This window comes from Sinocyclocheilus rhinocerous, unplaced genomic scaffold (assembly GCF_001515625.1).
Source record: "Sinocyclocheilus rhinocerous isolate Xijiao unplaced genomic scaffold, SAMN03320098_v1.1 scaffold367, whole genome shotgun sequence".
In the NCBI taxonomy this organism is placed as follows: Eukaryota; Metazoa; Chordata; class Actinopteri; order Cypriniformes; family Cyprinidae; genus Sinocyclocheilus; species Sinocyclocheilus rhinocerous.
The window spans coordinates 208116-232092 of NW_015662594.1; the positions used below are offsets into that span (position 1 = coordinate 208116).

General features: G+C 41.0%; 1 protein-coding gene across 1 annotated transcript in view; it reads left to right on the forward strand.

Annotated features, from left to right (window-relative positions):
• The window catches only part of LOC107728186 (reelin-like), a 119763-nt gene extending 96826 nt beyond the window's left edge, over nt 1–22937 (forward strand). The window contains exons 48-64 of the mRNA XM_016538285.1: nt 606–856; nt 3016–3170; nt 3300–3514; nt 4276–4453; nt 6643–6667; nt 6987–7008; nt 7603–7709; nt 7811–8053; nt 9242–9417; nt 10522–10595; nt 10971–11132; nt 13704–13861; nt 13942–14161; nt 14530–14727; nt 18704–18802; nt 19415–19420; nt 21748–22937. Of these exons, the coding sequence (XP_016393771.1) occupies nt 606–856; nt 3016–3170; nt 3300–3514; nt 4276–4453; nt 6643–6667; nt 6987–7008; nt 7603–7709; nt 7811–8053; nt 9242–9417; nt 10522–10595; nt 10971–11132; nt 13704–13861; nt 13942–14161; nt 14530–14727; nt 18704–18802; nt 19415–19420; nt 21748–21844 (2386 nt within the window). The 3' untranslated portion in view covers nt 21845–22937. The remainder of the gene's footprint in view (nt 1–605; nt 857–3015; nt 3171–3299; nt 3515–4275; nt 4454–6642; nt 6668–6986; nt 7009–7602; nt 7710–7810; nt 8054–9241; nt 9418–10521; nt 10596–10970; nt 11133–13703; nt 13862–13941; nt 14162–14529; nt 14728–18703; nt 18803–19414; nt 19421–21747) is intronic.
• Nucleotides 22938–23977: the final 1040 nt, after the last annotated feature.

Here is a 23977-nt window from a genome sequence, read left to right on the forward strand (position 1 = left end):
TGCTAGCACTGTGATCTTCTTGATTTGAACCACTCCAATAACCATTCTTACAATTCCCAGATCGACCTTGTGCTCCATGCACTTTATCCAGCTCTGCATGCGTACAGCGCATCTCTTTGCAGATGCCGAGTAACTGGACCCTGTTGAAAAAAACAGCATATGCTGGTTAGGTATGTTTTGAGCAGAAGCTAGTTGCTTAGGACCAGCACATGACCAGCTTAAACCAGCTCAAACAAGCTGCCATGCTTCAAAACATACCTAACCGGCATATGCTGGGGAATCCTCTCACTCAATTAAACATGCAACATAATAATGTCATGAGACAACAGTGCAGCGTAGGACTGCTTGAAATATTTATCCTTACATGCACTGTTCCTTACACTGTTTCTCACACTGTTTTTCAAAATAGTGTATAATGCACAGTAATCAGCATTCTGCTGTTTTATTCTGAGCACAGAGTAGCAGGAGGGAAGGGCAGAACTTTTCTAGTGTTTTCCGTGTTAGAACAGTCAAGTTGGAAACTTTTTTAATGTAATGAATTAAAGGTCCTCTGGTTGAAGTGTTCAGAGCATTCACACTGTAACTATGAACGTTTTCTCCTGTAGGTTTGTGAATGTTCTGCTGCCCGCTGCTGCGCGAGCCGTGGGTGTCCGGATCCGCTGGTGGCAGCCGCAGCATGACGGGGCCGATCGGAGCGACTGGGCTCTGGATAATGTGCTGATCTCCGGCTCAGATGCTCACGCTCAGATCTCAGACACGTTTGGAGGAGCGGCGCTGCCCAGCCATGAGAGAGCGCCGGCTGACGGCACACACACACGACACAGCAGCTCATCCATCATCCATGAGGAGACCATCGGTACGAGATCACGTCTACAGATACACACACACACTACAGCAGCTCAGTCTCCTTCCACGAGGAGACCATCAGTACGAGAGATTTATAAACACACACACCTTATGAGGGATCAACAAAAGTTTCCCCTTTTACAGTGCCCTCCACTAATATTGGCACCCTTGGTAAATATGAGCGAAGGCGGCTGTGAAAATGAATCTACATTGTTTATCCTTTTGATCTTTCATTCAAAAAATGCACAAAATTCTAACCTATCATTGAAGTAAAACAATTGAAAGTGGGGGGAAAACCTCATGATGAAATAAACGTTTTTCTTCAGTGCATGTTATCCACAATTATTGACACCCCTAGAAATTCCAATGAGTAAAATATCTCTGAAGTATATTCACATTCATATTTACATTCTTGAGCACACCAGGGTGACTAGAGCATGAAATTGTCCAGCCATAACTTCCTGTTCCACAGGATTATAATAATGAGGAACACAAAGAAGGTTTATGAGTAAAACCAAAGGATATAGTTCTGATATGCAGAACAAGATTGTTGAGCTTCACAAAATAGAAAGTGTCTGTAAGAAAAGAGCTAAAGCATTGAAAATCCCCATTTCCACCAGGGATCCATCATCACAAGGAGTAAAACCAAAGAATATTGTTCTGATGTGCAGAACAAGATTGAGCTTCACAGAAAAGAAAGAGCTAAAGCATTGAAAAAATCCCCATTTCCACCATCAGGGCAATAATTAAGAGGTTCCAATCAACTAAAGATGTTACGAATCTGACTGGAAGAGGACGTGTGTCTATATCGTCCTAATGCACTGAGGAGGAGAGTTTGAGCGGCCAAAGACTCTCCGAGGATCACAGCTGGAGAACTGCAGAGATTAGTTGAGTCTTAGGGTCAGAAAGCCTAAATATATATCAAAGAGCCTCTACATCAGCACATGTTGTTCAGGAGGGTCTTCTCATCCAAAAACAAACTCCATCATATTCAGTTATCAGACACGACTGGAAACTAAAAAAGAGGTTTTTGGCAGCAAACCCACCAGATGTGTTTAGTAGAAACAGGGATAAAAAGTAGCCCATGCCCACGGTTAAATACACTGCTGGATCTTTAATGTTGTGTGTCTGTTTTTCTGCCGGAGGTCCTGGACGTCTTGTTCAGATGCATGGCATCATGGATTCTATCAAATACCAACAGATAAAAATCTAAACCTGACTGCCTCTGTTAGAAATCTTATAATGGGCCGTGGTTGGATCTTCCATCAGGACAATAATCGAAAACAAACATCAAAATCAACACAAAAATGTGTCACCGAGCACAAAATGAAGCTTTGCCATGGCTGTCTCTGACCTGAACCCTGTAGAGAATGAGTGGAGTGAACTGAAGAGAAGAAGCTGTGAATCTGGAGGATCTGGATGAAGGAATGGTCTCTGATCTCTTGTCAGGTGTTCTCCAAACTCTTCAGGCATTATAAGAGAAAACTCAGAGCTGTTATCTTGGGAAAAGGACGCTGCAATAATTGTGGCCAACATGAACTAGAGAAAGCATTTAATTCACAACGAAATTTTCCCCCCACTTTCAATTGTTTTACTTCAATGATAGGTTAGAATTTTGTGAATTGTTTGAATGAAAGACCAAAAGGATAAACAAATGCAGATTTATTTTCACAGCCGCCTTTGCTCATATTTACCAAGCGTGCCAATATTAGTGGAGGGCACTGTATACAGATGGTAATGAAACTGAAATACTAACACTGTTGGTTTTCAGCTACATATAATGTTTTTGATACTATTTAATTTTTTTAATTTAGATTATAATTCAATGTAATTTGAGAGATTAATTCGCTGAATGAATTTAGTGCCAAAGCAATGGAAATAGTCAGTTTAGCCACATACAGTCAATCCAAAATGTATCCAGGCACCTTCAACATTTCTCATTTCATCTAAAGTTACAGTGCATGTTTGATTTTTTGGATTTGTATTTTTTGGATCAAGCCATCAAACTATTGTGTTGTATTAAATATCTATGTGGATGTTTGTCTTTCTGAATTAGTTTTACATGTGCAGTGCAAACCTCCGTCAGTCAAAGGCAGAGGATCACTGTAACCGGAACTCATCCTTACTCTCACTTCTTTTCTATATTCATCTGAATTTCTTTAATTTCAGTGAGCGATCACTGGCTGTTTTCTGAAGATTGCTCCGTGAAGCGTTTCTGCAGCTCTCCAGACGGTGTCATGGTGTGTGGCAACACGGATGGACAGGAAGTTTATGCTGTTACACATGACATAGTTCCTGCCAAAGGCTGGGTCATGCAGTTCAAGGTAAACTCTCACTGATGCACGCATGCTGTCAGCAATCACTCGTTTGTTTAGGTATCGTTTCTACGACGGGTTGTAGTCATAACTGTGAGTATTACATGCAGATGGATAAGTATGTGTGTTGTTTGTCAGATTGCGGTTGGCTGCAGTGTGCCGGAGAAGCCTGCAGAGAGACAGATTCATGTTCAGTACTCCGTGAACTTCGGTGTGACCTGGAAGTACCTGGTTCCTCAGTGTTTACCTGCAGATCCTCGCTGTGCCGGACTGGTGTCGCAGCCGTCTGTGTTCTTCCCGGCCGACGGCTGGAAGCGAGCGGTTTATCCTCTACCAGACGGTCTCGCAGACACGTGAGAGATCGCAGACACTGCTTTGTACATGTAGCTGAAATCAGTTGCTGAGTTCTTCCAATGCTAGAGTCATTTCTCAAGGAGAATAAAACAGTTTTATCTCATATTCATCATGTCAGCAGAGGTTCGCAAACAGCAAAAACACACCATGATTCAGTTTACCATGGACAGTTTCATGCAGTAGAAGTCAAGTCATCAGTTGTCCTTGTACTAGTTAAATCAACAAACTCAACCTCATTTGTGTCCCTGCAGCACAAAAGCAGTCATAAGCAGCACAAGTATATTTGTAGCAATAGCCAACAATACATTGTATGGGTCAAAATTATCCATTTTTCTTTTATGCCAAAAATCATTAGGATATTAAGTAAAGATCATGTTCCATGAAGATATTTTGTAAATTTTCTACCGTAAATATATCAAAACTTTTTTTGATATATTTTCTCAATATTTAGATTTTTTTGCACCCTCAGATTCCAGGTTTTCAAATAGTTGTATCTCGGCCAAATATTGTCCTATCATAACAAACCATACATCAATGGAAAGTTTATTTATTCAGCTTTGATGATGCATAAATCTCAATTTCCAAAACTTGACCCTTATGACTGATTTTGTGCTCCAGGGTCACATTTAAGACACAAAGTAAAGTGCATCTACTCTCCATTTTATTTACTTTGAAAAGTGATTTTTGCAGGCACACATGTAGGGAAGAGAGTTCTCTATAATCTTCAGGTGAGTGATGGATGTTCTGGTGTCGTTCACAGAGCGGTGCGCTTCCGCTTCTATCAGAGGCATTCAGATACGCAGTGGGCGGTGGAGAACTTCTACATCGGACCTGCTTGTGAAAACCACTGCGGAGGTCACGGAGACTGTCTGGACCAGCACTGTCTGTGTGACCCGGGCTTCACTGGGCCCAGCTGCTACGCCAGCACCACGCTGAAGGTAAACCAGAACCCAGTGCGACACAGCAGACATGTAGTGCTGTTAAAAGTTCCGACCGCCACACCAGTTTTAAAAACGTCCATTTCCCGCTAAGATTTGAGCGCCGTTGAGCCGATTCTTAAACACTGCTGATTGGTCGTAGTGTTCACGCGCTCAACAGATACGTCTGTGATTGGCTTCAGTAATCATCTCTTCACCGAGCGGAGCGCTCACACAGAAACACCCGGGAGCGTCTATCAGCGGATCTCTAATATATCTGCACATAGACGTTCTGCTGATAGACGCGGCTTTCAAACTAGGGTTGCCACCTTCAGTGAGGCAAAATAAGGGACACCCATTCACGAACTATGTCTACTATGTCTTGGTTATGTCTACCAAGCAATAATCAGTGAGGAACTCATAGCTCAACAATAAACCATGAGAGAACATGCTCAAGTATGTAAACTTGCAACAGAATACATTAATTTTGTTATTTTAAATTTAGATTATTTAAAATTATTAATTATTATTAGTCTTTTTTAAATTAATAATAATTTATGCATTTAGCAGACACTTTTATCCAAAATGACTTACAGTGCATTCAGGCTATACATTTTTTACAAGTATGTGTGTTCCCTGGGAATTGAACCCACGACCTTTTGCGCTGCTAACACCATTTTACCTCTAAATACGGGATGATTCTGTATTTTAAGGGACGGGTGGCAACCCTTTTTCAAACACTCCCGTGTGTTTCTGTGTGAGCGCTCCACTCGGTGAAGAGCGTGAAGAGATGGTCATTGACTATGTTTACATGGACATCAGTAATCTAATTATTTACCATATTCTAAATAAGAAAATATTATGATTAATGCATTTACATGAGTTGCTTTTACAATATTCTTTTCATGTTCCTGTTTTACATGTTATAGTACATCGATTAATGGCACTCGTCGTTACATCCCCATGCAACGCCATCCGACGCCCCCTCCAGAATTTCACGTATAAACATATAGTTTGTCTTCGTTATGATGCCATATGCAGTTTTGGGTTTTGCATTTTTAATTTTAGGGTTAGGTGCAATAAGTAAATAAGTGCAAATAAATGCAACAAATAAATAAGTGCAGTTAATTATTTGTCATGCTATAAGTCCAAACAGACGACGGCGTTGTTAATGCCATGCTCTTTTGTTTGCCATCAAACATTTTACCACAGCAGTGAAAAGTCCTACACGACGGTAATAGTGTGATTAAGGTGTGTACATGTCTATACCAAGCGGTAACCTCCCGATCTCTCTCGTGAAACCAACACGGAAGTGACTAAAACTGTAATTCATCGACTGGCCGCTAGAGGCTGGCTGCAAAAGGGAGTCAGTCCCATAGACTCCCCATGTTAAAATGCCCAACTTTACAGCAGAAAAAAACATGTTTACAGCCTGGTACAAAAAGTGGTTTTGGTCTATATAGCTAATTTTGCCCTTCATGACAACTGTGAGGGGGGTGAATTTTTTTATAACTCATCCATTTAAATTATATTAAGCCTTAAAGTTCTGCATAATTAAGGGTGTGGCCACTTGAGTGACAGGTGGATTGCCGCTGCTGTCACCGGCGTCGAGCTAGGTGGGCGTGGTTTCAGCAAACAGCTCCCGCCTTTTTGGCCATTTTCGATTATCCGGGAGTGACGCGTGGTGACGCGCTGCCAAGATGGCGACAGCCGGCTCCGCCCACTTTGAGCTTCAAAAACGCTCTTCAGAAACCTACGGGTGACGTCACGAACACTACGTCCATGTTTTTATACAGTCTATGGTGTATACTGCACTTCGATAATGTGACTAAAATAGGAATGATCCACATGTCTTAATTCGATTTGTGTTTTCCTCGTGTATGATTTTAGCTGGATTAAGGTAATCAAAAATCTCTTGATTACATGATAGATTCTTAATCAGAGTATTGTCTTAATCGTGTTTAAATCGGATTATTGTTTTCCATGTAAACATACTCATTGTAGCCAATCACAGATGTATCTGTTGAGCGCGTGAACACAATGACCATTCAGCGCTGTTTAAGAATCGGCTCAACAGCTCTCAAATCTTAGCGGGAAATGGACGTTTTTAAAACTTCAGTACCGAATGGTATCAGGGTCGGTACTTTTGACAACACTACAGACATGTGAACGCGAGCTCCGCAAACATCAGGCTTTCCTTGTGTCCCCAGCAGGCGTCGCTGAAGGAGCGCTTTGGTTAAAAAATACACTTATGCGTATACAATAAAATTGCGTGTGAGAAAAAAAGCAGGCCTAAGTCGCGTATAAGTCTCATTTTATTTTTTCATTCAGAAATAGGCCTAATGCCGACACGAAATGTTTACAAATTCCACGACAAATCCTTTCAATTTAACAGTATTCTGAAAATAACAAGAATTAAAAACATAAGAAGGACCAGCCAAAACGAATTAATTTAGGCTAAAACGAAACCGAAACCAACGTTGGGTCTTTCATTCCACACAAATCCAAATGTTTCTGTATTTGTGATGAATTTGAATGCCAAAATATTATTTAGGCTATTATGTAAACCTGGTTGTGTACTTCACTTGCGTTCCAATATCCACATAAAACAAAATGTGTTTGGCATAACATCACGGCGGTATGGTGATAACGCTTAACGGCACAGATTTTACTACATATATAAACTGAGCAGTGTGTTTTTTCCATATGTTTGACTGACTGTATTTTATTATAATAATGAAAAGGCTGCATTGTCAAGTTAGCGATGCTTAACTGTGTGCGCGAGTGCGTGCATTGTTTTCCTTCTAACAATGGAAACAACTAGGCCTACTCCTAGTCATACAGATAATCGAAACTGTAAAAGGTTTGCTTTTATTTGTGTACATTCACAATAAAAACAAATCTTTGTGCTTTTGTAAAATAAAGAAAAATTGGATGCCGCTTTCTGCGGTCTTTCGCGCACCACAAAAATGAACCGAAACATACTAGACTACTTATTGCAAAGTTTTTTCTTTTGTTTTGTTAATTTATTATTTAAGTAAAAATATATTTCTCGTATAGGCCTATTTATTCGTTATATATACAGTATATAGCCTAGCTTATGTCTTTCTCCGCTGCCCAAATCTGTGTGTACCCTCATATTAATAACATTTGCCTGTGCTGCCCTTCAGGTTTGTGGAGTACTGGGCTAAAATCGGCAGCGAGGAGAACGTTACTCTGTGCCATCGTCCAACCTGTCGGAAAGAGGGTGTGTTATTGGATTATTCTATTGATGGAGGTATGTTTCTTCATTAATAACACAAAATGCAAAATCATTCTCATCTTTCCTTTCATGAAGACACGAGTCACATAAATTGATTGAGTTGTTCTCTCTGTAAGGTGTGTCTTGGACATTGCTCCATGAGATGGACTATCTGAAGTACGTGTCTGTGAGGAGAGATTACATCGTGCTGCCGGAGAGAGCACTGACCAACGCCACTCGTCTGCGATGGTGGCAGCCGTTCTCGCTGCTGTCGGGCCTGGTCCGGTCGAGTGCGGAGCGCGCTCAGTGGGCTTTAGACAACATCCTCGTGGGAGGCTCTGACATCAACCCCAGCACCCTCCTGGACACCTTTGATGACGGTGAGTCACGGGTTACTCACAGTGGCATTGAGATATCCTGAAGTCTGGAGCAGTGAAATATGAAATAAAAAAATTATTGAGCTAGTAGGGATGTAACGATATTATCAATATCACGATAGCAAAACTGTCTCAATAGTATCATGGTCACATGACGATATGAAACGATAGGTCTTCCGGGCAAAATAAAAGTTTTTAAAATATATTTGTTTTGGGCCATTATGCTTTGGCACACTATCTGTCATACGCACTAAAACCGAAAGCACAATATGGCTTAATCGCTTCATCAAATCTGTTTTCGCTGCGTGTTTGAAAGCAAAGCGCACACTTCGTTCAGGCGATCAGCTCGTGATCCGGTGTTTTCCGCGTCTCAGAATGACTCGTTCACACTGAATGAATGCAGTCAACTCGTTTATTGCATGTGCTGTGAGTTTAGGAACACATAAGCCAGCAGTTAGGCTTTATTTTCATGGCAGGTGATTACGCCATTTCACTAGATTTGTAGTGAGACGCGTTTTTGTTTTTGTAAGCCTGTTTTGACTGAAGCTGGAGGTTTCCTTCAAAATAAAAGCTTAAAAGTGCAGCATTAATTGCTGACAGCTAGCAGTTTAAATGCAGTCCAAATTCAAAATATCTATTTCAAGTGTAGAAATTAGGAAAGAAGTATTGTAATTTCCCTAGTGTAGTGTAAAGCAAACATAATATACCTATGAAATATTCATTTTCATTTATTTTACAGTGCAATTGTTTTATGGCTTCTGCTGTCATTGTTGTTGTTATTATTATAATTCTGTTCTAATTTGTTTGGCTTCCTAAAACACCAGTGTGAATGTAATTTAGACTGAGACAGTAGATCACAAATAAATAAAGGGTTGAGTCCTCTTTAAAGTTCAGCTACAAGTCAATTCACTGACTTTTTTCTGACTGAAGTTTTAAGAACATGGGTTGGAGCTTTTAATTTTGAATTCTCAAAGTGCATTAGGCAGAATAATTTAATTTTAAAATGTACAAAATTTTAATTTTTTCCCAATTCTTCATTTGTCTTTTTTTTTCTTTTTTAAATATCGCAATAAATATCGCATCGTGGACTTCATATCGCAATAATATTGTATCGTGAGATTTTGATATCGTTACATCCCTATGAGCTACTGTCCATATTATAGAGCTGCACTAATGTTCTCCTTCCTCCAGAGGGCGTCTCTCATGAAGAGAGTTGGAGCTTCTATCCCAATGCTGTCCGTACGGCCGGCTTCTGCGGAAACCCGTCGTTCCACTTGTATTGGCCCAACAAGAACCAAGACGGGTCGCACAATATCCTGGCGACCCGAGAACTCATTGTTCAGCCTGGATACATCTTACAGTTCAAGGTTTGAGCACAAGATGTTTGAGATCAGGGGCAGCGCTAAGGGGGCTGAAGCCCCGAATGTTTTATTACCAAGCACTGTACGCATCATCACTAAATTTTCATGCGCATTAAAATCATTTCTATTAGAACCGCAGATGTTCTCTACATTCCATTCTCTCGTTCACTCCCGTCAAGAAGTGCTTGAGGCTCGAACTTCTGACCAACTGGCCAACCACTGATAAAAGGTTACAGCAGCTGCTTCAGGTATCTGTAACTGAGTGTAGGCTATAACTTATCGCTATAATACCGATCTCGCCATTTGTCAAATTAGGTTATTTGTTACTGAGCACTGTCACTGTGAAGCAACAAATATAGATATTTAATCATAGAATTATATGCAGTCTTCCATGGACACACACGGGTTTAGAGCGATTATATGAACGGTTTGTTCGGCATGCATGGTTAGTGGCAGACTTTTCTTCGTGTCAAGGCAACAGATATTAAGTGGCTTAAATTGTAGAGACAATATTGCCTTTTTTGCTCTGTTTCGGTAATGAAAATGGTTGCAAACAAAGCCATGTTGTGCGTCTCTGCAGCAACACTGATTCATTCATAAAAACGGTTTCTTACCCTGCGTCCCAATGTTCATATCCATCCTAAATAGCATGTGAGATAAGAATAAGTGTTACTTCGTTCCTGAATGAATTAGCTGTTTTGAAAGAATCGATTGAATAAATGACTCAGCGACTCACTTATTAAGACAGTGGCTTGCTGCCACCTATTGGCAATTTTAGTTTCACATTTATAAGTATCATTCTATTTTTTTCTCTCATTCCATATTTCTATATTCCACTTTCTATATTTAAAACATTAATCTCAACATTATTTATGCAATTTTTATGTGCAGTGTAAATGCATGTACAAGTGCCATAAATAAGTGTATGGAGCCCTGCATGTTTAATTATACTTACGTTTATAAGTTTATACCGTGTATTCAGACACATATGGATGTCTCTGGGCTAAGCCCCAGATATCTACTCACCCTATTACCGCCCTGTTTGAGAACATTCAATTTTCACACAGAAACACACAGATATACAGTGACTCTGGTCTTTGTCCACTTTAGATTGTGGTTGGCTGTGAGGCAGACCGATGTGATGACCGTCATTCAGTGCTTGTACAGTACAGGAAGGATGCCAGGTGAGTACAGGCGACAGATGTGCATGTGTAGCCCCCTTCACGCCTTCATTTTTGCAAGATTATCTGTATGTACTGTAACTTTTATCTATTGCATGGGTGTCCAATCCTGGTCCTGCAGGGTTTAGCTTCAACTTGTCCCAACACAACTACCTGGGAGATTCTAGTAATCCTGGAGAACTTGGTTCAGGTGTGTTTGATTGAGGTTAGAGCTGAGCTCTGCAGGACAGTGGGCCTAAAGGCACAGGATTGGACACCCTGATCTATTGTCAAAGCCCAGTGTTAATGGCAGTTATCTTTTGAGAGAGAGGAAGGGGAGTAGGAAAAGAAAGGAAGAGGTCATATGTTGTCTAGTAATGAAGTTCCTTTCCTCCACAGGTCAGACGTGTGGCAGTTAGTCCAGTCCGCCTGTCTCCCTTCTTCTGCCAACAACGTGGGCTGCTCACCCTTCCAGTTCCACGAGTCCACAATCTACAGTCCTGTCAACAGTTCAGTGTGGACCAGAGCCACCATTCAGCTGCCTGACCATGTGTCGTCTGGGTATGGCTTATAGGGTCCCTAAATGATCCCTTAAATGGTCTTTTTGAGAGATTGCATTATAGGGATGTAACAATATCAAAATCTCACGATACGATAATATCACAATATGAAGTCCACAATACAATATTTATTGCAATATTTAAAAAAAACAGACAAATGAAAAAAAAATTTGTACATTTTTTTGTACATTTTAAAGTTAAATCCTTAAAAAAGTTAAAGTTAAAATTCAGTGTTTTTGTACATTTTAAAGTTAAATCCTTCCATCTAATGCACTTAATGCAGAGTTCAAAATAAGAGCTCCAACCCATGTTCTTAACTAAGAAAACTTAAGTCAGAAAAAAGTCAGTGAATTGACTTGTAGCTGAACTTTAAAGAGGACTCAACCCTCTTTTTAGTTGAGGTATACTGTCTCAGTCAAAATTACATTCACACTCTTTTTTTTTTTAGGAAGCCAAACAAATTAGAATATATTAATATTAACAATTTTATATTATTGTTATTCCTATGACAGTAATAGCCATATATTGTAAAACAATAGCACTGTAAAATAAATGAAAATGAATATTTCATAGGTTTATTATCTTTGCTTTACACTACACTAGGGAAATTACAATACTTCTTTCCTAATTTCTACACTTGAAATAGATATTTTGAATCTGGACTGCATTTAAACGCAAGCTGTCAGCAATTCATACTGCACTTTAAACTTTTATTTTGAAGGAAACGGCAGCAGAGCTTTTATCTTAAAGGAAAACTCCAGCTTCAGTGAAAACAGGCTTACAAAAACACGTCTCACTACAAATCTAGTGAAACGCTGTAATCATTTGCCGTGAAAATAAAGCCTAACTGGTGGCTGTTGTGTTCCCAAACGCGCGCTAAACTCACAGCACATGAAATAAACGAGTTGACTGCATTCATTCAGTGTGAACAGACCATTCTGAGACGCAGAAAACACCGGATCACGAGCTGATCGTCTGAGCGAAGTGTGCACTTCGCTTTGAAACACGCAGCGAAAACAGACTTGATGAAGCGATTAAGCCATATTGTGCTTTCTGTTTTAGGTCGTTTGACAGATACAGTGCCAAAGCATAATGGCCCAAAACACAACTTTAAAGACCTTTTATGTTAGAATAAGAAGTTAAAATATATAAAAAAAACTACACTTTTTGCCCGGAAGACCTATCGTTTCATATCGTCATGTTACCACGATAATATCGAGACAGTTTTGCTATCGCGATGCCACGATATTGATAATATAGTTACATCCCTATTGCATTATCATTAGGATGTGTGGAGGTAGTTAGTTCAGGGTTCCTACGCGGTTTGGGAAAGTATGAATTTTGATATAAATAATTTCCAGGTCTGGAAAAGTATTAAAAAAGAAAGCAGAGTATGAAAAAATATTTGCATTTCCAGACTTATGCCCCTATTACATTATTTTTTTTTATCATAGAAAATTAAGAATTTCATGAAAATAAGTTTTCATGGCAGCTGTTCAGTGATTCTTTAGTGATTGTCAAACACGACTGAATGAATTCAAGGTGCACTTTTTATTATGCAAAATGTTTTCATTTTGGGTTTCTTCTCACGATATTCTTTGCACCGTATGACATAGCCTCAAGGACCTTTGCAAAAATAAAAAATATACAGACTTTTATGTGTGCACGAGAAACAATTAAACTTGGCATATTGGACAGCGGTCACCAAACTGGGTCCAGGAGGACCGAGTTTGGACACCCCTTATATAGGACAATGCACACTGAGCCACCTGTTGTGCCATCAGCCCATTTAGCGGTGTGGTGTCTTGACCGCCACAGAGTATGCATTAAAGAGACCTAAGGCCTTGAAATATGATATACTGCCCTAACGAAAGCACATTTTGAACACTTTTTTTGCAATACTAGTCTTTTTTTATAAACCCTTGAACTTGGCAAACAGGACAATGCACACAGCCATATTATGCAATCAGCCCATTTCGTGTCATGGTTTCTCCGCCGCTGCAGAGGATGTGTTAAACTGGACATTAGGCCTTGATATTAGAGGTACTACCATAAGGAAAGCCAGATTTTGAGCAAGTAGATCTCTATTAATTCATATGCATCCATGCTCTCGCTTTATTCATAGTAAGATGGCAGTGATGCACAAAGGAAATATAAAAGTAGAAATTGTAATGTGTAAGCATGCAAAAAATTCCCATGCGCAGGTGAATAGTTTCTTGAGGGCACAAAAAAGTTTGAGAAAGTCTGTATTTTTTTAATGATTATTTTTTATTGTTGTCACTTTGAGAAAATCAATGAAAAAACCCTGAAGAAATAAGAATATTAACAGATGACTGTACTATATACTACATATAAAGCTGAAAATAGTGCTGCATGAACTATTTATGTTAAATATGGTCCGAAAATCTACTGAGAGTTTGGAAATTTGAGTCTGGAAAAGTATGGAATTTTGAAATGGAAAATGTGTAGGAACCCTGTTAGTTGTTAAAAGGACTTATCCTTAAGCTGGTCTCAGGTATTCAGGCATTAATGCACATGTCTATAAATATCTGACTCTCCTTGATGTCTTCAGTGCGACACAGTTTCGCTGGATCCAGCACGAGGCCCCTGGCGAGCGCTACAGCTGGGCCATGGATCACGTGTACATCGGGGAAGCGTGTCCTGGACTGTGCAGCGGTCACGGCTACTGTACCAGCGGACCCGTCTGCATCTGTGACGAAGGCCATCAGGGTGGGCATCAGTTCTCTATAACTCTGTGATTCCGTGAAGTTTACAACAGAACAAACAGGAACAGGTTTTGTCTTTCTCAGGTGATGACTGCTCTTTGTCCAGCAGTGAACTGCCCAGCTCTATAAAGGATAACTTTGAGTCTGGTTCGGTGTCTCAGGAGAGCTGGAGTTTGATTCAGGGCGGCGGCATGGGCAGCGGATGTGGTCAGCTCTCTCCTCACGCTCACGGGGACTCGCTGTACTTCAACGGCTGCAAGATCAGACAAGCCATCACTAGACCTCTGGATCTGACCCGTGCTAGGTACAGCAAGAAATAGTCAAGTCATCCTTTTGTTTTCTTGCTCATTTCAGTCATATGGCGCTTTTCCACTGCATGGTACGGCACGGTACGGCTCGGGACGGGTCCCCTTTTATCCAGCGAGAGCTTGATGGGGCGACTCGGAATGAAAACGTTTTTTTTAGGAGACGTGGTAGTAGAGGCGGCGCAACTATAACGACATGTGAATAATCCCGCCCACTCTAAAGCGGTACTGAACTGCAGTGGAAACGCAAACCGTGCCGAGCCGAGCCGTGCCGTACTGAGCCGTGCCGAGCCGAGTCGTACCCCGCAGTGGAAAAGCGCCAATAGATACAATCAGTCACCACCCTCTCACCATCTCTCTCCTCCAGTAAGATCATGTTCGTGCTGCAGATAGGCAGCGTGTCGCAAACAGACAGCTGTAACGCTGCACTGGATCAGGCGGATATGGTCGACCGGGCCGTGCTTCTCCAGTACAGCGTCAATAACGGAGTTAGTTGGAACGTCATTGCTCAACACCAGCCAAAAGATTTCATCAAAGCCCAGAGAGTGTCCTACAACATCCCACTGTGAGTCTGCAAACATGCATTACACGAATTCCATTATGTTACAAATAATGCTGAATTGTGTTGTTCCCGTAGCTCCAACAGTAGAGTACGGTGCTAACAACGTCAAGATCATGGGTTCAGTTCCCATGGGGTGCATTAACTGGTAAAATGCATACCTCGAATGCGTAGTCCTTGTAGTCTGGAACATGCAGATGAATGTAGCTTTGAGGTGACGACGGTTCTGAAGTCCTGAAAATCTTAAACACGCAGATGGAGGAGCCTTGAAGGCAATGTTGCCGTGCAAGATGTTGTTACTGTCTCTGAACTTGTATCTCCAAACTCCCTGAACTCAGAACACCTCCCAAACTTACAGTAATTCACTTCTGCTCTGAGAGAACTCTTTTTCTGAACACTTTTTACACCTTCCTCAAAAGAAGGGGATTGCTTTCTGATCCAGTGATATTACTTGCATTTGAAGTTCACAGTTAAAACAGTGTCTTCATGATTTTACCTGTGCATTAATCACTTTCCAAAAGACTTCCAAAGTAATCTAGGCAATGTGCTGAACGCATAGATTTCAAACATTATTCACTTATGCATTCATGTACCTTAATACCATAGGTTCTTGATAGAATGTATAAACATTGTTGTGTCACTAACAGTCCTCATTAAGCGTATACTGTTCTCTAGATGGATATGAAGAGAATGTGCTCCATTTTATTTCTGTTGTGTGTAGAAGTATGCAAGTGAAGATCTGTCATATCACTATACTTCACTATACTCCTCGCTCCAGCTTGTGGACAGTGTGTGTGAAGCAAGTAACAAACATATGGTCAACAGAGTATACTTAGAAGGTCTTGCACACTCATTTGACACTAGAACAAGTAAAATGAAGTGTACTCAGGCCTTCTCTCCTATGTCAGCTGCATGGTCAGGTAAGTTAGGTACTTGTTTTTCCTGGGAGTTCTGTAGAGTTTATCTGACTTTAAGGATAAGAATCAGGGGAACAAAGCAGTTCATGTTATTGGAGTCACAATGTGCTCGTGTTAACACCCCTTGCTCTTCCCAAAAGATAGTGGATTCTTAAAGGCAAAAGGTATCTGTTTGTCTATTACAGCACTTACCATAGTTGTTGGTTAAAAAAAAAAGTTTGTATGAAATGGACCTTACCTAGGCAGTCCATCAGTTCATCCAATCTGGGCATGGGGTACATGTTGAACTTGGAGATGTCATTCTGTTTCTGGAAATGCAGAATCTGTGGCTTTGTATCTATCATGATGGAGCTGATCCATGGGCTTTTCAATGTTTCAGTTACACTCATACATAACATGCACTGTACCTGTTTGCCTCAGAAGGGTCACTGGCTAATGGTGACTCCAGGAATGTTAATGATTTATTCTTTCGTAGTGTTTCCCAACCTTTTTTTATTACTCTCAGTTAGGCTCAATTACCCCCTCACTGACACCAATCCTTACTGTGATACCAAGCCTGTAGATCCATCCTCAGCCACATGCCTCCTCTGCATTCTCTCGCAGTTTTTACTTAACATCTCAACAGGTTTGTCTGTTTGTAGGTGGTAAACTGAGGTACATAGCTGTTTTACTTGCAGCAAGTTGAACAGTTTGGTAAAGAGTAACTGAACATGTGCAGATTGGCCTGTAGGTGTGCGAGTGAGAAAATAACTCATGTAATTTGAAAGATTCACACCATTGATGAATTTTGTTCCTGTCACCTATGACCTGCTGGAACACGTCAGAATATACTATAAGAGAAACTCTCTTCTGGACTCTCAATGTGGTTAGAGCATGAACCAGAGCTTCATCACATCAAGTGAATCCTTCCAGTCAAGTTTTCTCCTGGACTAGTTCTGGGTCTGTGAGGTTTGGTTTGTTTGCTTGTTTTAGTCCTTAACCCACACTTGTGTCCCTCTGGGGAAAATCCAGTCTCACTTGTGCTCCTTCTGTGAGTTCGGCCTCTGTCCTGTTGCGAGGATTGAGCACGCTCACTGCTTGCTGTGTGCAGTTGGGTGGGTCTATAGCAGCTTATCCACTAGGACTCTTTCTTGGTCAGCAGCAGGTTGCTTGGTGAGGAGCAATCTATGAATAAGACGCCCTTATTGGGATGCTTGAAAAACTCATGCTTCACTGGTCCTCTTTCTCTGCAAATATCTCAAACATATTCCAAACATTTGTGCTTCCACAAGACTTTGAGCTTTGTAGGAAATTGGTAAATACTTTTTTTAAACAATATTTTGTGCATGTGTTTGGAACATCTAATTGCTGTTAACTAGGGGTGTAACGGTACACAGATGTCACGGTTCGGGGGTCACGGTTCGATATGATTTCGATACAACAGGAAAAAAACAACAAATCTACTATGCTAGGTTTCTTTTCTTGTAAGGGCTCATGCACACCAAACGGAGACGTCCGCACAGTGACGGTTCGGTACGAACACATGCCAAGAGTCATTCTCGCCTATTTTCAAGGACCATGGTGTTTTATTTTAAAGGGCTCCCCGGGTATTAAGATATGTATAGCTTAATATAACGTAAATGATGTCTCTTACTGAAATATGTAGTAGAAACCCCATGAAAGATGTATGTTATTTTAAAAAAATCGACATTGTTTTTGGACTATGGGGGGTGCCATTATTTGTTGTGCACAGTACATTCTGCATCGATAATGTCAAATGGTTGCACTCGGTGAGCTACTGGCGCTTTTTACCGCAACACAACTCGCAATACACAACTCAGAAAACAAAATACTGATACGATACCACATTGTGTGGTTTTTGGTTGTAATTTTCAGTCGAAGGGCAACAAGAGAAGCGATGTAAGACTTCACTGCTTTCCTTGCAATAAGATGAGAAAAGAATGGGAAGATGCTGTGGATGAATAAAACTTCCTAAAGACCCGCTTCTTTCTTCTCTCCACTTTAGCCCTGATGCTTTTGAGGCTTTTAGTAGACCACAGCTACTGAAAGAGCTTACAGATGGCCGAGACAAGAAACGCTAGATGCCATTCTGTTAGGATGTAAACATGCCGATGCTTGTCATGACGCCGCGGCCACTGGAGGAGTTTCTCAGCGCGGATTTCACTATATCCAGGGGCATTTAGACTCCTTGTGGGGAAAAATTGATGGTACGGCATTTGGTTTAATCCTATGATTATATCAATCACCACCTCCTTCACCATCATCACCATCCATCACAAGCTCTTTCAGTAGCTGTGGTCATCATATCAGTATTTTATTTTCCGAGTTGTGTTGTGGTAAAAATAGCAACAGGTAGCGGCAGTAGCTCACCAAGTGCAACCATTTTACATCATCAAAATAATGGTGCCCCCATATAGTCCAAAATATGTATAAAACCATGTGAATTTTTTAAATAACATACATCTTTCATGGGTTTTCTACTACATATTTCAGTAAGAGACATCATTTACGTTATATTAAGCTACACGTGTCTTAATACCTGGGGATCCCTTTAAGATTTAAAATTGTACCAAAATGTTCTTCTGAATTACATCTGGACTGCATCTATAATGTGAGGGAGTCGTGACAACTGAGGTGTGGATCCAAATGCAGGCTTTATTTAAAACATAGTCAGACAGGCAGGGTCGAACTCCAGCAAACAATATCATCCAAGGCAGAGGCAAAAGAGTAATCCACAAACAGGCAAAGGTCAGGCCAGGCAGCAAAAACACTCAGAAACCAGGCAAACAGTCCAAGATCAAAAACACAAAGGCATTTAAACACGGGTACAAGGAAACAATAAATAGCGAGGTGTGTGTGTGTGTGAGTGCAATCTTTATAGTCCTCCTAATATGAGACAGCTCAGAACTGAGATCTGATGAGTCCAGGCAAAGGATTATGGGCAATGGAGTCCAGGGTGAATGGCAAAGGTACAGGATAGTGCCCTCTAGCGGAGCTCGGTGTGGGGATTGCAACAGCATCACTATGGAAGAGTATTTACTGGTGTGTTGGTTTCTCTGCTGCAGTGAGGCTCGTGTCAGAGGGGTGCAGTTGCGATGGTGGCAGCCGCGGCACGAGGGTGCAGGGCATGATCAGTGGGCGCTGGACCATGTGGAAGTCATTCTGTGAGTACTCCTGCCTGCAGACATCAAACCAGCCTTATGATAATCATTTCTCTTTCACTCAGACATCAGTAAAATCTTTCAGAAAGCTGACACCTGTGAGAAAAGTGCTTAGATATGCTTAGATATTTACAAGGCAAGAAAATTATCCTATTAGGTTTATAATGAAGTATGCTCATTATTAATACTATAGTTTCTACATGGTGCTGCATTGCTGATAGACATTAAACACTCCCCGTTCTCATCCTACACACACACACACACACCTCTCACTCAAGGTCTGGTCTCTCTCTCTCTCTATCTCTTTCTCTCTCATCACTGCCCTCCACATGTTCACTGCACTCACCCGTCTGCCTCCACCATCATGCGCTGTTCTGCAATAACCTTTCCCTTTCCTGACCTCCACTTAAATGTATGTTCCTCTTTGGAACCCCGCTGTTTTCACTCCCAACATTCAACTCTGTTGACACTGCATTCCCTCTGTTGCTCTGCTACTGCTGGCGCAGGTCAGGGTTCTTCCACCCCCAGACCTTTGTGCAAGCCAGCAACAGCCCTGTCCTGCATCTTATAACCTTTCCTCTCTTCTGTATTCTGCTCCCTATGGCATGGCTGTAGTGTCAGGTAAGTGCGTTGCTGTTCCCAGAATGCACCAGTGTTCCCTGCCTTTGGTCTTCCCTCATTGAACCTTTCTTGTACATCCCTGTAGACCTCATCACCCCATACAGGTGGAAAAATAAAGGAAACAGCACATGAAAAAGTTAACTGAAGTTAATAATAATTTAGGTAAATCAATTAAAATTGCAAATGCAGCACAGCACGTTCATTAGCTATTAACAATACATTGTCATCTTGAATATGCAACAGCTGTTAAATCAGTAGAACCATATTTCAAGAAGCACTGAAACTAAAGTTATAACAGTATGTCAATATACAGTTCTGTGCAAAAGTCAACATTTTTATTTTAAGATTATACTTTTTGCTTTAGTGTGCCATATTGTTTTTGCCCAGTACTGTGTGCATGTCAAACTGTCTGTTGTTTCCATTGTTGTTTTCCCCTGTATCCTACCCATCTAATCTAAATACTCTTTCCTCTACACAACTGGAGGCTAATGTCTCCCAATACAGAGCTAACATTTCATTTTTGGTTTTATACAGTAATTAATCATATACTTGAAAATATTATGGTCAGGGACAGGTCACTGGAGGATGTGACAGGAATAACGCATCCTATATACAGCTGGAGTGTCAGAAACTAACTAAGCACAACACTGTATGCCAAAGGATGTACTCAAGCCAACATAAAGCAAAATAGTGTAGCAGTGAAATGAAAGACTCAGTGTATGCTCACTGGTCACTTTATCAGGTGCACCTTTCTAATTCTGGGTCGGACACTCTTTGGCCCCAGAATAGCCTGGAGTCATGATTGGCTGATTAGACACTTGCATTAGCATGCAGATGTACAGGTGTCCCTAAAAAGGCTACTGAGTGTATAAGAGTGAACCCTTCTGGACACGACTCGAACATCCAAGGGAAAAAGTGAGAATGATGTAGATACGCTGAACAGGGTGAACAGATGACTTGAGAAAGAAGCCATTCTTTTCTGAACCTTAATTTACACAGTGATCACACTTCTCACCATCGGGGAGTCAGTTCCCACAATTCATGCGTCCTGTCGTGGTGTGTTAAAGAAATATTTCACCCAAAAATGAAAATTTTGTCATCATTTACTCAATCTTGTACAATCAGGCCAGAAACACACTGAATAAGGAGATTAGAGTGGCCAAGAGGAACTACGCTAAAAAGCTAGAACACCAGTTTTCTGCCAATGAGCCTGCATCAGTGTGGAAAGGCCTGAAAGACATCACCAACTACAAGACACCATCCCCCTCATGTCATCCCAAACCTGTATGAGCTTCTCTCTGATGTTGAACACAAAAGAAGATATTTTGAAGAATTTTGACAAACCAAACAGTTGTTGGCAGCCATTGACTTCCATAGTAGGGAAAGAAATACTATGAAAGTCAATGGAGACCATCAACTGTTTGATTACCAGAATTCTTCAAAATATCTTCTTTTGTGTTCAACATAAGAGAGAAGCTCATACAGGTTTGGGACCACATGAGGGTGAGTAAATGATGACAGAATTTTCATTTTTGGACGAACTATTCCTTTAATCTCATCTGTCATTATACAACTTGAAGCTTCCTGGAGGGGTGGAATTTTAATAAGATTAAAATGCAGTCAAACATTACATGTGTGTGCATGCTTGGTAAAGAGCCGGTTCCCCGTCCCAGGTCCCTTAATTGTGATTGTATTTGTCCATGATGCATTGCTAACTTTGTGTGTGGTGGCTGTATCTGCACTAGTCCAGAGACTCACAGATAAGCACAGATCCCTTTCACCGGTCCTTCACCCTCATCACAGCACCATCTCCCACCCTCCTGTCCCTTCATGCTTTGCAGACGCCCCTTCCTGTCCTGGCTGCGTTCCTGGCTCATTGGTCCCAACCTGACGGACAGAAGAGGCAATGACAGGCTAAGCAATAGTGACTCTCAGAATGTTTTCCACATTTTTTGACTCTGTCTGTCTGTCTGTCTGTCCTCCTCACAACCTCTCACTGTTATTACGTTTGGTCTCTTGATCTTTTTCCATCTGTCAGTCTTTCCTCAAGCTCCAACCTCAAGCACTACTCTATAGATGTCTTCACTCAAAACCAGATTGCTGTCTTTGTCTCTTACCAAACAATTACGATGCACTAGCTCCAAAAGACCATGAAATGAAACGATGACAGTGTTTGAGGTTACGAGTGAACGATCTGTTTGATTCTGTAGTTTGTGGATTCAGTGCTATGTGAATTCTAAAAGAAGCCTAGTTAGGATTTAGAATAGCGACTGCGCACGAGAACTCTTTCCTGGAATTGTTAAACCTGTCTGCTTTCCTCTTCACAGCACCCGTAAACAGAACTACATGATGAACTACTCCAGACAGACCGGTCTTCACCACTATTACAACAGGAAGAGGCGGGCCTTGCGGCAACAAACCTAAACGCTTTGAGAGAAAAACCTGCCGCTCACACATTATTCTGCTGGCTACAATCCGCTTTCCCTGATGAGAAAACACCACGTCAGGTCACTTCTGTCAGCATCTGGCCATACTCTCTCATCTGAATGATACATTGGACCATCTAGTCCCATTTCTAGCCAATCAATGCCTTCCCAGAGCAGTGTGATGGGAAAGACAAGCACCTAAATGTGGCGTTTTTGTATACTTATCTATGAACTATTGGGTTTCCTAATTCTGTTTATTATAACCTTGTTTGAATTCTCCTGATGTGAACGACTACAAAGCTCTCCTGCTCTCACCTCACTTTCTACCACACTGTGAAGTTATTCTGATGGTTATGATGATCATTACTAGTGCTGATAAAGTTCTGAAGAGGAGAACTGAAGAAGACTCGTGCTGAAGCAGTTTCTTGGATGAAGATAATGACAATGTGTTTTGCTGTTGTGTCTGTGGGTTCGTTTTGTGATGCATTGATTGTGGTGTTCCAATCATTTGTTAGTTTTATACTAACTTGTATCTTTTGGGCTTGGATCATTTTTCCTTTGTGAAACAAGGCAAGTGGAGAAGTCAGCCTTGGAGAGGGAAAAATAATCAAGCAGAGAATGAAAAGAAAGAATACATTTAAAAAGAGAGACTAACGATGTTTTGTTGTTGTTGATAAATCACTTTTTTATATATCTTGGTTCCTTAAGAATATTTATGGTAAATGGTTCTCCACTAAACCTATTTAAAATACACTGTGGGTGAAATCTGTGTTGTTGTTTTTTTCTGTTTGTTTGTTTTTTGTTTCAGTTTGTTTTGTTAGGTTTAAGTTATTAGGTCAGGTTCTTGGTTGCGATCGATCGACACCCTTCTCTTCTCATTCAGAGTCATCCAGTTACAGTGCTGTTACACATCTCCTCATGTCCACTCTTTCTTTGATGAGCTGTCAGTGATGTTTATGATGTTACCTTCTCCCCTTCTTGGTGTAGCTCTCCAATATAGCAAGTTCTTGTATATATATATTGTATATAAATATATATATGCAGGGATCCATCCGCCTTATAAAAGGGAAATAAAGAACTGTCAAAACCTCCAGCAGAAGAGTGGTGATTTATTAAAGTGTTAGGTTAAGACAAATGCTCGTATACAATTCATATCAGATTTATATCCCCATTTGTGACCCTGGACCACAAAACCAGTCATAAGGGTCATTTTTTTTTAAATTGAGATTTACACAGCTGAACTTTACTTATCCTAATAATTTTTGGCATAAAAGAAAAATGGATAATTTTGACCCATACAATGTATTGTTGGCTATTGCTACAAATATACCTGTGCTACTTATGACTGATTTTGTGCTCCAGGGTCACATATATGAAAACCGATCTAAGACCTAAAACCGATCAGGGAATCCACGTGATTTTTCCTGCTTACACGTTTGTGGGTCGTATCCGATCTGTACCACCTGGGAGGGAAAAAATGGAATTGGGTCATTTGAACCATGTAATGTAAATGCGACCTTAGTCTAGTTGTTCGTGCAAAAGTACTTTTTATTTTTAACATATTGTTTGCAGCAACAGAGCAAACGTAGGTAGAAATTCTGCAGCAGGTGACCTCACAAACGGGTTCGGCCGAGCACAGAAGACCCACGAGGTCCTGTGCACTAGACCAGTGCTGAGCTACTTCTAGAAGCAGAAAGTCCCGGATGGACTCCTGGGTTTCTCACAGGACCAGACTGGACTCCTGGTACAGGAAACCCCTGCAGGGGTGCGTTTAAAAAAAAACAACTGTGGTCGCAAGTTCCATTGTTAGCAACAGCAGAACTTGTGACTGTAGTTGGCTAATGTTGCTTTTGGAAAGCACACCCCAGATACGGTTTTGCATTACACTCACCACTGAATGACAAAATCACATTACCTGTCTGGGAATTGAACCTGGGCCATGGCAGTGAGCGTGCCAAATCCTACCCATCAGACCACATGGAAGGCCTTGCGTTAACTGACCCTTTACAAGAACTGAATCTTGCTCGAAGGTGACTGATGCTAACAGTCCCCTCGACTCCAAGGCCACAAAACTGCTGTTCTGTATGGACTGCTGTCTGCTGGGTTTTTAAGTAGAGTAGCTGAGCATAAA